We start from the raw sequence: 12,500 nt of genomic DNA on the forward strand, positions 1-12,500 counted from the left end.
AGAGAGAGAGAGAGAGAGAGAGAGATGAGAGAGAGAGAGAGAGAGAGAGAGAGAGAGAGAGAGAGAGAGAGAGAGAGAGAGAGAGAGAGAGAGAGAGAGAGAGAGAGAGAGAGAGGATGTTAAAGTAGCCCTGAGAACCGATGGTTCTCTCCAGCCTAATGGCCCTTAGGGGGCAGGGCATCTCCTGTTTCAGTAGCGTGAGGCGGCTTGATGTACAAGTAGAACCCCCTGGACATGACGTTGGCATTTTTTATAGTCTTTGGTCTTTTGGTCTTCGGGGGTTCGAACTCACCACCTCCCAATTTCAGGGCGGACACTCTAACCGCAAGGCCACTGAGCTGGAGGGGGATGTTACACTCTCTTAATTCTGCCGCAAGTCTGTGAATCAACGTCCAGGTGGGCAGACGTACCTGGCCAGACTTGATGACCTCAGCCCTCTCCACGTAGACCAGCTGACACTACCGCATCCTCTATGGAGTTGAACGTGCGACCGTTACACCCTGTGTAGAAACTGTCTGCATCAGCCTGTTCACGGAGAGAGAGGGGGGGGGGGGGGCACATAGTCAGAAGAAGGGGCGGAGAGAGCCAGGCTAGAGAGTGTTTGGTTGTCTATACAAAACAAAGTTTGTGTCACAGGTATAATACGTTATTTTGAGTACCTGCAACCACACATACATCAACCTCACACATACTGACCTTCTTGGTGTATTTTCTGCAATGGTTAGCAAACTATCCATGTTATGATGTTTCAAAGCTGAATTAAATGAAATATTAAAGTGCTACTCAATCAGCTCGTGTTAACGATTCTCTCACCTGAGTACTGAACTTGATCAGCACCATGTACTGGTTCGGGGTGGAATCCCGTATGATCTTCATGTGCTCCATGACATCGTTGAAAGGCGCCACGAACTTCATGAGGTCGTGGCTGGTCATGGCAGCGGGGACGGTCAGGATACACAGCATCGCACTGCGCCTCACGTCCTCCGTCAGTGATGTCATCTTGCTGCGACAGAGAAAAGGGACACCGACGTTGCCTCGGGAAGAACATCTTTGTTCTCAATATTCTAATCAGTGGATTTAGAAACCATTTTGTATGGCCATCTTTTATTACCACGTTGGAAGATTAAACATGACCATGGCGTTTGATTTCTCTTGGTTGTTTTTTTCATGTATGACAGAGACTCACTTGGTCTTATAGAGGTGCATGATGCCGTGCACTATCTCTACTGAGGGGTTTCCACTGAAGAAGGAGATCTGGTCTGGGAGCTGCTTGGAGGGCGACTCTGGGTCTGTGCCCGTCTCTGTACTCCCCTCAGTAGTGTCCTCCATTAGGCCACTCCCCTCAGTAGTGTCCTCCATTAGGCCACTCCCCGAGGCCCCAGTCACCTCACCTCCCTCTTTATCTTTCGAGGCAAGATGGAAGTGATGCAATTGAAATGAGCAGACCATCCTATATGACGTCTGACTGACCCAAAGCAATCTGTTATTGTTATTTTAGGGTTACTAATTCATAATTAAAATACAGTAAATAAAAAACAACAACAACAACACTTGAGTATCAAAAGGACCTTATTAGGTTATTAGGACCTTATAAGGACCCCATTACAAAGAGCAGACAATCCGTACAGAGCTTGGATCTTACCAGGGTTGGGTCCAAAGGTCTCGATGACCATGTCCCCCATGGCCCGGCTGCCGATGTGCTGGTGGAGGACGGCCGTCCTCTCCAATTCCGTCTTCCCACCCAGAGCGAGCTTGGCCGAGCCCAGAGCTTTCTCCTTAAGGTCCTCCTCTGACATATCCTCAACTGAAGAAGCCGGGAGGAAAGAGAAGAGAAATAGGGCAGGGTGGCTAAGGGTTCCTGCGGAGCAAACTGTACTACATTATGCTCTGTTGAAATGGCACATGACAGCTACAGCCTCCCATACACGCATCAAAAATAGAAAACTAGTCAGCCAACCCTGGACACAAAGCATGACGTTCTGGTTGTCCTCAGAAACCTATTGTCATCGTAATGTCGAACAAATCCATGTCAGTGTGTCTGTGTCTGCGCGTGTGTGTGTGCGTGTATATGTGTGCGCGCGTGTGTGTGTGTGTGCGTGTGTGTCGAGAGAGAGAGAGAGAGAGAGAGAGAGAGAGAGAGAGAGAGAGAGAGAGACCTCTTTCAGAGAACCTCAGGTATTATTTGCCACACATGAGTGTACTGCTGAGTCATTGAAGTCTCTCTGAGAGACAGGCGGGATCCAGAAACCTGAGACACAATTCATCTAAGTAGCTTGTTGAGGAATAGTAGTGCATAAAACACATGATGCATTATTGATGTATCTGGCTCAGCTAGCTAAGCTAGGCAACGATCAACTCACCAGCTAGCCGTGGGAAGTAGCAGATAAGTTGTTGACGTCGGAGAAATAAGAACATTATTGTCATGAACATGAACTCACCGGCGGTGTAGTCGAAATCCTGTGGAGAGAGAGACTGGTCCGCTAACTCCAGACGGATGACGACGAGCGACACACTCATGTGTCAGACAGAAGGAGACTCTCCGCTGGGAGAACCAAACCACAACAACACAAAGCCAAAGGGCTGATACCAGCTAGCAGCTAGCGTTAACGTCCAGGGACAGGGTCAGATGTCTGGCTTTGGAGAGCGACAGATGACGTCCGGGCCTTTACGACTTCCTTGGGATTCGATACATACCATTATATCATCTCAATATATATATATAAATCAAATCTCCCCACATTAACAGAGTACTTCGGAGTTAGGGAAAATCGACCCGAGCTCTTTCCGGGCCACTGATGACGTGACGTTATGACAAACACATGAGACGGAAAGAGACGTGGTATAAAAATGTGAACCGGAACGCAAAGCGTTTGATGTTGAGTTTTGTTGAAAGAAATACAGTACAGGAAATACATGTGATGTGGGCGTCTTCGACTGTGATGTACATTGATGGTTGGCTGTAAAGTCAAATGAAGACAGTAATGCAATTGCAACAAACCAGAAAGACACGTTTTTATATATTTACTTATTTTATTTAAAAAAAAAACTCCTTTTTTGACATTCCAGTGTTTTTATTTTCCATTTTCTAACAAAAGAAAGAAAGGGTACTCAGGTGAGATGACACTCCGGATTGTCAACCACATCTCAGCACCTCAGCGTGAGTTCTACTCAGTCCACAAACGTCTTGTAGCCAGGGCAACGTCCAGAGACCTGGGCTAGAGTCTTCCCACGGTGATCATTGTAGAGGCATGTGTGTGCAGGGGTGGATGGTATGGAAGAGATCACATTTTCATAACATTTCTCCCCTCTCATCGATTTCTAATTCAAAAGTTAAAAAGTAAAATCTAAACTAAATCTACAACCCAAAAACAACAAAGCATAACTCATTAGAATGCTGGAAGAGTGCACACACATACTGTAACCAACTAAGTACATATAACTGCAGAGTGTTTTCCACAGTTCCCCCCAAAGGTGGTACATTGTAAACAGAACTGCTTGCTTGTCTTACTGAAGGAGCTCCCCGTCAGGTAGACGTGTCTTAGACAAGTCTCCCTTCTGCGTTGTAGAGCTATCCTTCAGTTTGAAAATGCCATAGCAACAGAGCCACTTTTTTGGTATACAGTTTATATACACACTGAGAGGAATCAAAAGACACAAAGTGATGGTTTTGGTTTGTGAAATGATTTGTAGGGGATTCAGTGCAACTGACAGAACCGTTGAAGACATAGGACAGGGTGGACAGACGGACTAACCTGTGGCTCGTCTTTAACCAAAGACATTCGACTTATTTCCTTCCTCATTACAATTTGACAGGTTGCCTTCACATTTAGAATAGTGATTCAGCATTGATATCACACAACTTTTTGGGTGTAAGCCGCTCAGAGACAGAAGGAAACCGTTTCTAGCCGGATAGCGAGACAGACACAGCATTTACTGTGTGCAGGAAGAAGTACCATCTCTGGGTAGGCTAAGGATTCTCATAGTGCTGAATCAACCAAGCCCCTGAATTGCTCACTATCCAATGTGTATCCATTACCAGGTAAGCTACAAACATATATATTTGCCCTGAAACACCCCCCCCCCCAAAAAAACAATGATGTATCTTGCAATACATTCAAGCACTGTGTATTTTTTTTGATTCAGGTGTTCTAGCTTGTAAATGCGATGGCTTTTTTTCTAAACAACAAAATAAGGGGGTTTCACTTACACAACCAAAAAGAAAAAAAAGAAACACAGAACAAACATTTACTCACAAGGTAAAAGGCAGGCTGCGTACGTCACACACACATTGGCTGGGATTGACAAACAAACGAGCAATTCAACAATTCAACGTCTCTTCCCAAGCTAGCCCCGGTGTCGTGTGTCCTCATTTCCATAAGCTCGGTTTGCTCTCATGAGCAGGGAAGTTTGAATGATTACAACACTGTTCCCCTCCTTGCTTTGCCAGGTCAGACAAGACATGTGAAGGAGCGCTCTCCAATGAAAGGGAGGGAAGACCGTGCCCAGTCCATCGGATGTTTCTTTGTTAGAGTGGTAGGAGTTAATCAATCTTTCTAGGCATCACCAGAGAAAACAATGGAAGGTGAAAAAAAAACTAACCAACCAAAAGGGGAAAAAAGTGGTGTATTCTCTTTTATGCTCGTTCAGTCAAGGAGTCGTGGTAGTCGATGTTCTTAAATCTGAGGACTATGTACAATAATTTATTAGAGTAGTTCTTCTAAAATTGCTTATTCATTTGTCTATTTTGCTCTATTAGTTTTAGATGATTCTCTGCTCCCTGTTTTAATAATTACTGTGTGAACTCTTGAGTTCACGTGGTTCTGTGCTGAGCAAAAGCAGTGATAGTGTTCAAGGAGAGAGAGGGTGGGAGAGAGGGAGAGATAGAGAAATGAAAAGATAGGGTCATTAGGGGTCTTTGTGAGAGGCAGGGCATGATGGTGGATTAGATTGTGGGTGTACAGTATGACGATGTGGGCCTTTGAGGTGGGGGATGGTGGGTAATAGTGTAATAATGTTGATTGATGCTGATGCTGATGGTGTTCGATGGTCGATGGCCGTTCAGATCTTGAGGCTCTTGAACGTGTCAGCCCTTTTCCGCAGCAGGTCTCCCAGCTCTTGCAGCGAGCGCAAGTAACTGCTCTGCACCTTGTCCATCGCAGCCTTGGTGAAACTCCCCTCCTCCTAAATCACAGAGAGAAGGTTGTCAAAACCTGAAGAAGTTTATGCCAATGTTCCAGAACATATCAGTAGTTCTCTCTCTCTCTTTCACACAAGCACATCCACCCACCCACACCCACACCCATACTCATACTCATACATCCACCCCCACCTCCACCCACACCCACCTGTGTCAGTGTGTATCCCTCCAGGGTCAGGCTGGCCAGTTTGAGGGCCGTCAGGTTGGTCTCCTGGTCCTTCATGTGCTCCAGGGCCTGGTTGAGGAGGCCCAGCAGGCTCCCTGTGAACTCCTGGAACCCACACACCACCGCCGGCTGGAGGGGAGACAGACCAGAGGGGGGGGGGGAGGGGAGAGACCAGAGGGGGGGGAGGTGAGGTGAGTCAGAGTATTGAAACTGTGCTGACCAGGGGCTGGATAGAAGGATGAATGATGGACTGAATGACAGAAAAGAGGAGAAGACTGTACCAGAGCTGTGTTGGTATCCTTTTTCTTCTTCTTCTTCTTCTGTAGACTGGACTTGAGCGGTCGGAGGACGCTGGCGCAGTAACTGCCCACCCAGAGGACCACGGACATCGTCTGAGGAGGGGGGGAGGACCACATCAACAGGAGCGTCGTCAGGGCGCAAACCACCACAATCAAAGTATCACAAGCACAACACTCAAGTCTGTTTATCCAGCAAGTCAACTGAGTTTAACAAGAGGAACTTGATGTACTGTAGATGTCAGTTTTACAGGAAGCACTTGGAAGTCACATGTTCGTGAGGGGGGGGGGGGTGAGGCAGGGACTCACCTCGACAAAGAAGACTAGGTTTTCTAATAGGGAGGGGTGAGTCTTCAATATATTGTCTTTCATGTCCAATAGATCTCCTTTGGACTTGTTCAGTATCTCTGGAGGGGCAGGGGGGGGGAGAGAGAGGCACAGGTCAACAGGTGGAAACTGAAAGCATCCTGTTTCAGAAGAGCTGGGAGGAGGATAAAGCTCAAATCTCACTCAAGAGAGACGCCCGAGTCTCTTACCTTTGAGCTGTACTACTAGTGATTTGAAGCTGTTACAGATCTGAGTTTGAAGCTCTGGCGAGTCGTCTTTAGAAAGAAAAGAAAAAGGGTGAATATCATGAAATAAAAAGGTCAGTGGCGTAGTCTAGAGAAGCCCGTCTCTTACCCAGCCCTGCCGTCTCCAGGTCCTGTAGGTGGACAGACAGGTGCAGGGCTGCTGCCTGGCACTGACAGCTCCCACTAGACAGAGCAGGGGCCAGGCGCGTGGAGGGGGGGCCGAGGAATGGGTACTGCAACACAACATCAGCAATTAAGACTTTGCATCACTATATACTGTATATATTCAGTGTTTCCCTTACATAGACGAGACTGTGGCCGACCGCCATAGTCTAATTTGTCCTGCCATAGTCTCATTACGAATCAAAAGTATTTTTAGAGCAGTTATTATGTTAACATTTTTTACACATTTTTCAGTGCTGCTCGTGGAAAATGTCCAAGCAGGTTCACAGAAAGGTCGGAGCTAAGGCCCCCCCCCCGCCATTTTAAACAATACCATTAAAAACAACTACACCACACATCACCAGCTTGCCACATGAGACAATGGGACATTATACACAGTTCATTTCTACGCTTCCTCTGTGTGTGTGCGTGTGTGTGTGTGTGTGTGTGTGTGTGTGTGTGTGTGTGCTGTATCCCACCTGTGTGGGTCTCTCTGCTATCTGGGCTGCTGTCTGCAGCGTCTGGTCCAGCTGAGAGAGCAGGGTGCTGAGGGTGGAGCTCTTGGCCGGTACTCCGTTCTCATTGGTCTTCTCAGAGTTCCGCGACGAGGGGGCGTGTCCCAGCAGAGCCACCGTGGCGAGGAGGCGGAGCGTGAGAGAGCGTACCTTCAGCCAGACAGACTCCTCCTCCAGAGACAGACGCCTGTGCTCCTCCGTCAACATCCTGGAATGGTAATACACACACACACACACACATCATTATGATGGCAGTAAATATGTGTGTGTGTGTGTGTGTGTGTGTATAATGTTGTGTGTGTGTTTGTGTGTGTGTTTAATGTTGTGTGTGTGTGTGTGTATATCATGTTGTGTGTGTGTGTGTGTGTGTGTGTGTGTGTGTGTGTGTGTGTGTGTGTGTGTAATGTTGTGTGTGTGTGTGTGTGTGTACCGGTCCTTGGGGTCCCAGCTGGTGAGGACAGTCAGGTCTCTGTTGTCTCTCATCTTGTCCCAGGGAATGTCGTCCTCCTCTGGACACACACCCATGGCCTTCACACTCTCCTCCAGACTTGACGAGCTGGAACAAAGGAGAACATTAAACACCTGTGTGTGTGTGTGTGTGTGTGTGTGTGCGTGTGTGTGCGCATGCGTTTCATCCTTGCAGGACACACCACTTAGGCTCACACACTCCACCAGACGAGCGTCAGAAACACAACAACCAGTGTGTGTGTGTGTGTGTGTGTGTGTGTGTGTGTGTGTGTGTGTGTGTGTGTGACCCTCACATGTCAGCCTCCAGGTACAGGTCCAGTAACATCCTCTCCGTGCGGACCTGGGCAAAGTGCAGCGACTGGTTCAGCCTGCTCCTGAACGCAATGAACTCTGGGATCTTCTCAAACGCTCCGTACTTGTACGCCTGGATAATATACTCTGAGGTCTGGAGGGAGGAAGGGAGGGGGGGGAGAGGCGGACAGAGGAAGAAGGAAAAGAGATGGAGAAAGGGGGGAAGAAAGCGTCAGAGATGAGGAAAAGAACATGTTACAGACTGATGCGACATGAGAAGAACAGGCTTCCTGTACGACACTAGAGCAGAGGGTTGTGTACATCATATTGTTGTTCCGATACCGATACTAGTATCGGCATGGCCACCGATACGCACAAAAATGCTGGTATCGGTATCGGCGAGTACTAACAAAAAAAAAAACGATTTATTTTTTTTTTTTTTTTTTTTTTTAAGTACTCAAGTTATTTTGTTTGTAAATGTTCACTTGCTGTTGCACTACTACTACGACTGTTTTATATCTTAAATGGATATTGCACTGATTGGCATCTGTGAGAGCCACATTTCAGGTTTTATAAGGGGTTGATTTTCTTGTCACCATACCAGGTAGACAATTAAAAAAAGTTCTATAGTATTCACTCTCTGTTGGTATTTTTTCCTGTTTTACAAAGGTTTTGAGCAGTGCCAGACTAAGTGTTAGCAATAATTTTACATCGAGGTGAGTATGCGGCTCAAAAAACATGTTTTTTTGTTTTGTTTTTTCAAACGCCGTGGTATCGGATCGGTACTCGGTATCGGCAAGTACTGCACGGTCAGGTATCGGTATCGGTATCGGGATCAAAAAATGGTATCGGAACAACACTAGTACATCATCAGACTAGAGCAGAGGGTTGTGTACATCATCATCAGACTAGAGCAGGGGTCGGCAACCCGCGGCTCTTTTGCCCATCTTCAGTGGCTCCCTGTGGCTTTGACCACAAATGGAAATTAACAACGATTATTTATTTTTTACGTTGCCGCGGTCTCTCTCCTTGAACTACAACTCCCTGCTTACGCTGTAATGTTGTACGAGGGCCAATAGGATTCGGATATGTTGGCACATGACTAGTATTATACATTTTGACTGGACCCAACATGAGACTGGATGTGATGTTTTTTTTTCAAGAGTAGACCTATATCCACAGGGATTGACGAAGTACTGCGGCAGGCAAAGCAAGAAACTATCCACATTGTCTACAACTTTGTGGCTAGATTTATATACGGACATCGGCGACGCACATCGATGAACGGGAGCTTCCCGGTGAGCGCTATTTGCCTACTTTTAAATGCAAAAAGCGGCTTGTCTTTAGCTCAAACCGTTTCCGAATTATGAACTTCTAAAGAAGGTATGATATTTGGGAGCGCCGGCGTTCCTGTGGGTCTGAGAGGGTTTAACTTAAAATAGTGAAAAGAGGACGAGGCAGGCTAGTTTTCATTTGGTACTGTAGTCTACAGTCTGTCGATTTGTCTATTTTTTAGCTGACGATCTCTTGGTTTGCTCACTTCCTCCGGATGAAATTACAAACTTATCCATATTTTTTCTCAGGCTAGTATAGCCAGATAAAAGTATCAACCCACCTGTTAAAAGGCACCAGAATACACGAAATTGCATCTACTCTGTTAAAAAATGTTTTGGGGGGAGCCCCCCAGACCCCCTTTACACTATCCTAGTGTTTCACTTTTGTAAAGCACAATACGTTTGCATTCGGTTGTATGCATATGTGCTAAGGGTTATGTATTTGTAGCCTACTTAGTAATTTTGATAGTAGGCTAATATAGCTTATATAGACACTTACAGCATGTGTTGCCTTCATTATAAGGCTTATATAAGGTTTTACATTTTTTGCGGCTCCAGACAGATTAGTTTTTTTGTTTTTTGGTCCAATATGGCTCTTTCAACATTTCAGGTTGCCGACCCCTGGACTAGAGCAAAGGGATGTTTACATCATCATCAGACTAGAGCAGCAGTCACCCATCCTTCCTGTCAATCTCGACTGTCTCCATCCCAATAAGGCAGAAATGCCCTAAAAACAGTAAAAAATAAATAAAAAAAGAAAAGAAAAGAAACAATGAACTCACATCTTTCTGGTTTGAGTGGAAAAACCTGAGGGAAAAATTACAGGACTGGGAGGCAGCAGCAAACTGACCCAACGACTCAGCGTAACGCGTTAACAGATACCTGAGGAAGAGAGACAATATAGATTAGCATAGTATGATTATGGTATGATTAGTATAGTGTGATAATGGTATGATTAGTATAATGTGATAATGGTATGATTAGTATAGTGTGATAATGGTATGATTAGTAGGGCTGTTACGATTATTCGACGTCATCGACGTCATCGACTACGTCAATACGTCGGTTTGCGTAATATGCGTCGGTTAGTCGTAAATAAACAAAATGGCTGCGACCAGTGCAAACACGGAGAGAGTTAGCGATTAGCGATGTTAGCTTATAGCCAGTTTAACAGAAGTAACTTCACTTTTAACATTACTTCCCGTGGTCGTAGCGGGCTGGCTGACGGCTTAAAATGACCGTGATGACCTGTAGACCTTATCCAGCTATAGTCTTGTGTTTCTACCCCGGGGCATAGCCCTATTATCTCCATATTTATCTCCTAAAACAGTACTAGCTAAGCTGTTGTGTTTACCACAGTCCTGTTCTGACTGGTCGCGGGCCGTAAGTGATGCTTGTCTCACAACGGAACAGTTTGTCAGTGTGTGTGTGTGTGTGTGTGTGTGTGTGTGTGTGTGTGTGTGTCACGCATGTGTGTGTATCTTTGTCTCTGTGTGTCTGTGTGTGAGTGTGACATGCTCACATTCCTCCACAGTAATGCCTAAGGTGGAGGGGGGAGAAGGGAGAGAGGGGGGGAGAGAGCTAAGGGGGGAGGGGGAGAGCAGAGAGAGGGGGAGAATGTTATGTTTGTTATTGAGATTGTTATTGTTAAAGATTGTTACTGAGAGGTATACGGTATTCCGGTTAGAATTTCGCTTTTTTACAGAATTTACTGCATTACTTGCACTTTTCCTTTTACTTGAAGTTAACTTTTATATTTTATAATATTATATTTTATGTTGGATTGTAAGAAAGAGAGGATCTTTTTTGTTGTGTGGAATATTGCCCTGCAGTGCAAGAATAATTGAATAAAATACTGAAATGTTGATAAGAGAAGTTTTTGACATTTATTTGGGGGAAATTAAGTGATACATTAACCGAACAGCAAAAAAATAATCGGTAGACTAATCGTTAAATTAGTCGTTAGAATAACCGACTAATCGAACAAATAATCGATAGATTAATCGTTAGAAAAATAGTCGTTTGGGACAGCCCTAATGATTAGTATAGTGTGATAATGGTATCGAGCAGGTCACGGTGGTGTGTGTGTGTGTGTGTGTGTGTGTGTGTGTGTACCCACCCTATGGTGTCGTGCTGTACGTGCTTGGCGTCTAGGCTAGAGTAGAGGTCCACCACGGGCTCGAAGGCTCCCAGGCGGCAGAAGAGCAGCAGGAGCAGCAGCTTGAACTGGGCGTTGGAGGGGCTGAGAGACAGACCCTGGTCCAGCAGGCCCAGACCCTGCCACAGCATGTTCTCATCACCTGGCACAGGCACAGACACACACACACACACACACACACACACACAGACACAGACAGACACAGACACACACACACACACACACACACACACACACACACACACACACAGGTCATATATTCTGCTGGAATGCCTAGTCAGAACAGAAGTGGAGGTAGGTGTGTGGAGCTCATTGGCAGGAGGACATCAGCGGTAAGAGAAGCAGCCTCACCAGTCTCTGTCCACAGGTCCACGTAGACGTGTGCTGCCATGAGGCAATACATGTCCGAGAACTGCAGCTCTGTCTTCAGACACGACTTCCCTGTTACACATACACACAGTGTGAGCCTTTCCAAAAATGATATAGGTCATTTATATCATATGTCTCAGATAGATAGACATTGACAACGAGAGATAGACATAGAGGTGAGACAGAGAGATAGAAAGAGAGATAAACAGAGAGGTGAGACAGGGAGATAGACAGAGAGGTGAGACAGGGAGATAGACAGAGGTGAGACAGAAGGTGAGACAGAGAGATAGACAGAGAGGTGAGACAGAGATAGACAGACAGAGAGGTGAGACAGAGAGATAGACAGAGATAGACAGAGAGGTGAGACAGAGATAGACAGAGAGGTGAGACAGAGAGATAGACAGAGAGATAGACAGAGAGATAGACAGAGAGATAGACAGAGAGATAGACAGAGAGATAGACAGAGAGGTGAGACAGAGAGATAGACAGAGAGGTGAGACAGAGAGATAGACAGAGAGATAGACAGAGAGATAGACAGAGAGGTGAGACAGAGATAGACAGACAGAGAGGTGAGACAGAGAGATAGACAGAGATAGACAGAGAGGTGAGACAGAGATAGACAGAGAGGTGAGATAGACAGAGAGGTGAGATAGACAGAGAGATAGACAGAGAGGTGAGACAGAGATAGACAGAGAGGTGAGACAGAGATAGACAGAGAGATAGACAGAGAGGTGAGACAGAGAGATAGACAGAGAGGTGAGATAGACAGAGAGACAGACAGAGAGGTGAGACAGACAGACAGACAGAGAGGCGGAGTTCGTACCAAACTGCAGCCCGTGGTGGTAGTGGGCTTTGAGCTCCGTGATGAGCCGGAGTTTTCCGTCCCTGTCTAGTTTGTGGTGCAGTCCGATGGCGCGGGTCAGCTGACTCACACACAGGTGCCTCTGCATGGCGCGCGTATCCCCCGGCAAC

The 12,500-nt window shown here is 46.2% G+C and overlaps 2 protein-coding genes across 2 annotated transcripts in view; both read right to left on the reverse strand.

Annotated features, from left to right (window-relative positions):
• brap (BRCA1 associated protein) overlaps positions 1 to 2,517 on the reverse strand; it is a gene marked incomplete at its 5' end in the record, with an annotated part of 4,741 nt that extends 2,224 nt beyond the window's left edge. The window contains 6 exon segments of the mRNA XM_080529407.1: positions 293 to 458; positions 460 to 525; positions 814 to 1,003; positions 1,187 to 1,403; positions 1,643 to 1,804; positions 2,439 to 2,517. Of these exon segments, the coding sequence (XP_080385533.1) occupies positions 293 to 458; positions 460 to 525; positions 814 to 1,003; positions 1,187 to 1,403; positions 1,643 to 1,804; positions 2,439 to 2,517 (880 nt within the window).
• Positions 2,518 to 3,026: 509 nt separating this feature from the next.
• Positions 3,027 to 12,500, reverse strand: part of naa25 (N-alpha-acetyltransferase 25, NatB auxiliary subunit) — an 18,173-nt gene continuing 8,699 nt past the window's right edge. Inside the window, exons 12-24 of the mRNA XM_080530196.1 lie at positions 12,352 to 12,500; positions 11,511 to 11,600; positions 11,121 to 11,301; positions 9,784 to 9,883; positions 7,670 to 7,821; positions 7,339 to 7,464; positions 6,873 to 7,116; positions 6,341 to 6,464; positions 6,196 to 6,261; positions 5,969 to 6,066; positions 5,645 to 5,755; positions 5,346 to 5,492; positions 3,027 to 5,181 (exon numbers count right to left, since the gene is read on the reverse strand). The exon at positions 12,352 to 12,500 is cut by the window's right edge and continues 59 nt beyond it. Of these exons, the coding sequence (XP_080386322.1) occupies positions 5,059 to 5,181; positions 5,346 to 5,492; positions 5,645 to 5,755; positions 5,969 to 6,066; positions 6,196 to 6,261; positions 6,341 to 6,464; positions 6,873 to 7,116; positions 7,339 to 7,464; positions 7,670 to 7,821; positions 9,784 to 9,883; positions 11,121 to 11,301; positions 11,511 to 11,600; positions 12,352 to 12,500 (1,711 nt within the window). The 3' untranslated portion in view covers positions 3,027 to 5,058. The remainder of the gene's footprint in view (positions 5,182 to 5,345; positions 5,493 to 5,644; positions 5,756 to 5,968; positions 6,067 to 6,195; positions 6,262 to 6,340; positions 6,465 to 6,872; positions 7,117 to 7,338; positions 7,465 to 7,669; positions 7,822 to 9,783; positions 9,884 to 11,120; positions 11,302 to 11,510; positions 11,601 to 12,351) is intronic.

This window comes from Nansenia antarctica (assembly GCF_963989245.1).
Source record: "Nansenia antarctica genome assembly, chromosome: 4".
Lineage (NCBI taxonomy): Eukaryota > Metazoa > Chordata > Actinopteri > Argentiniformes > Microstomatidae > Nansenia > Nansenia antarctica.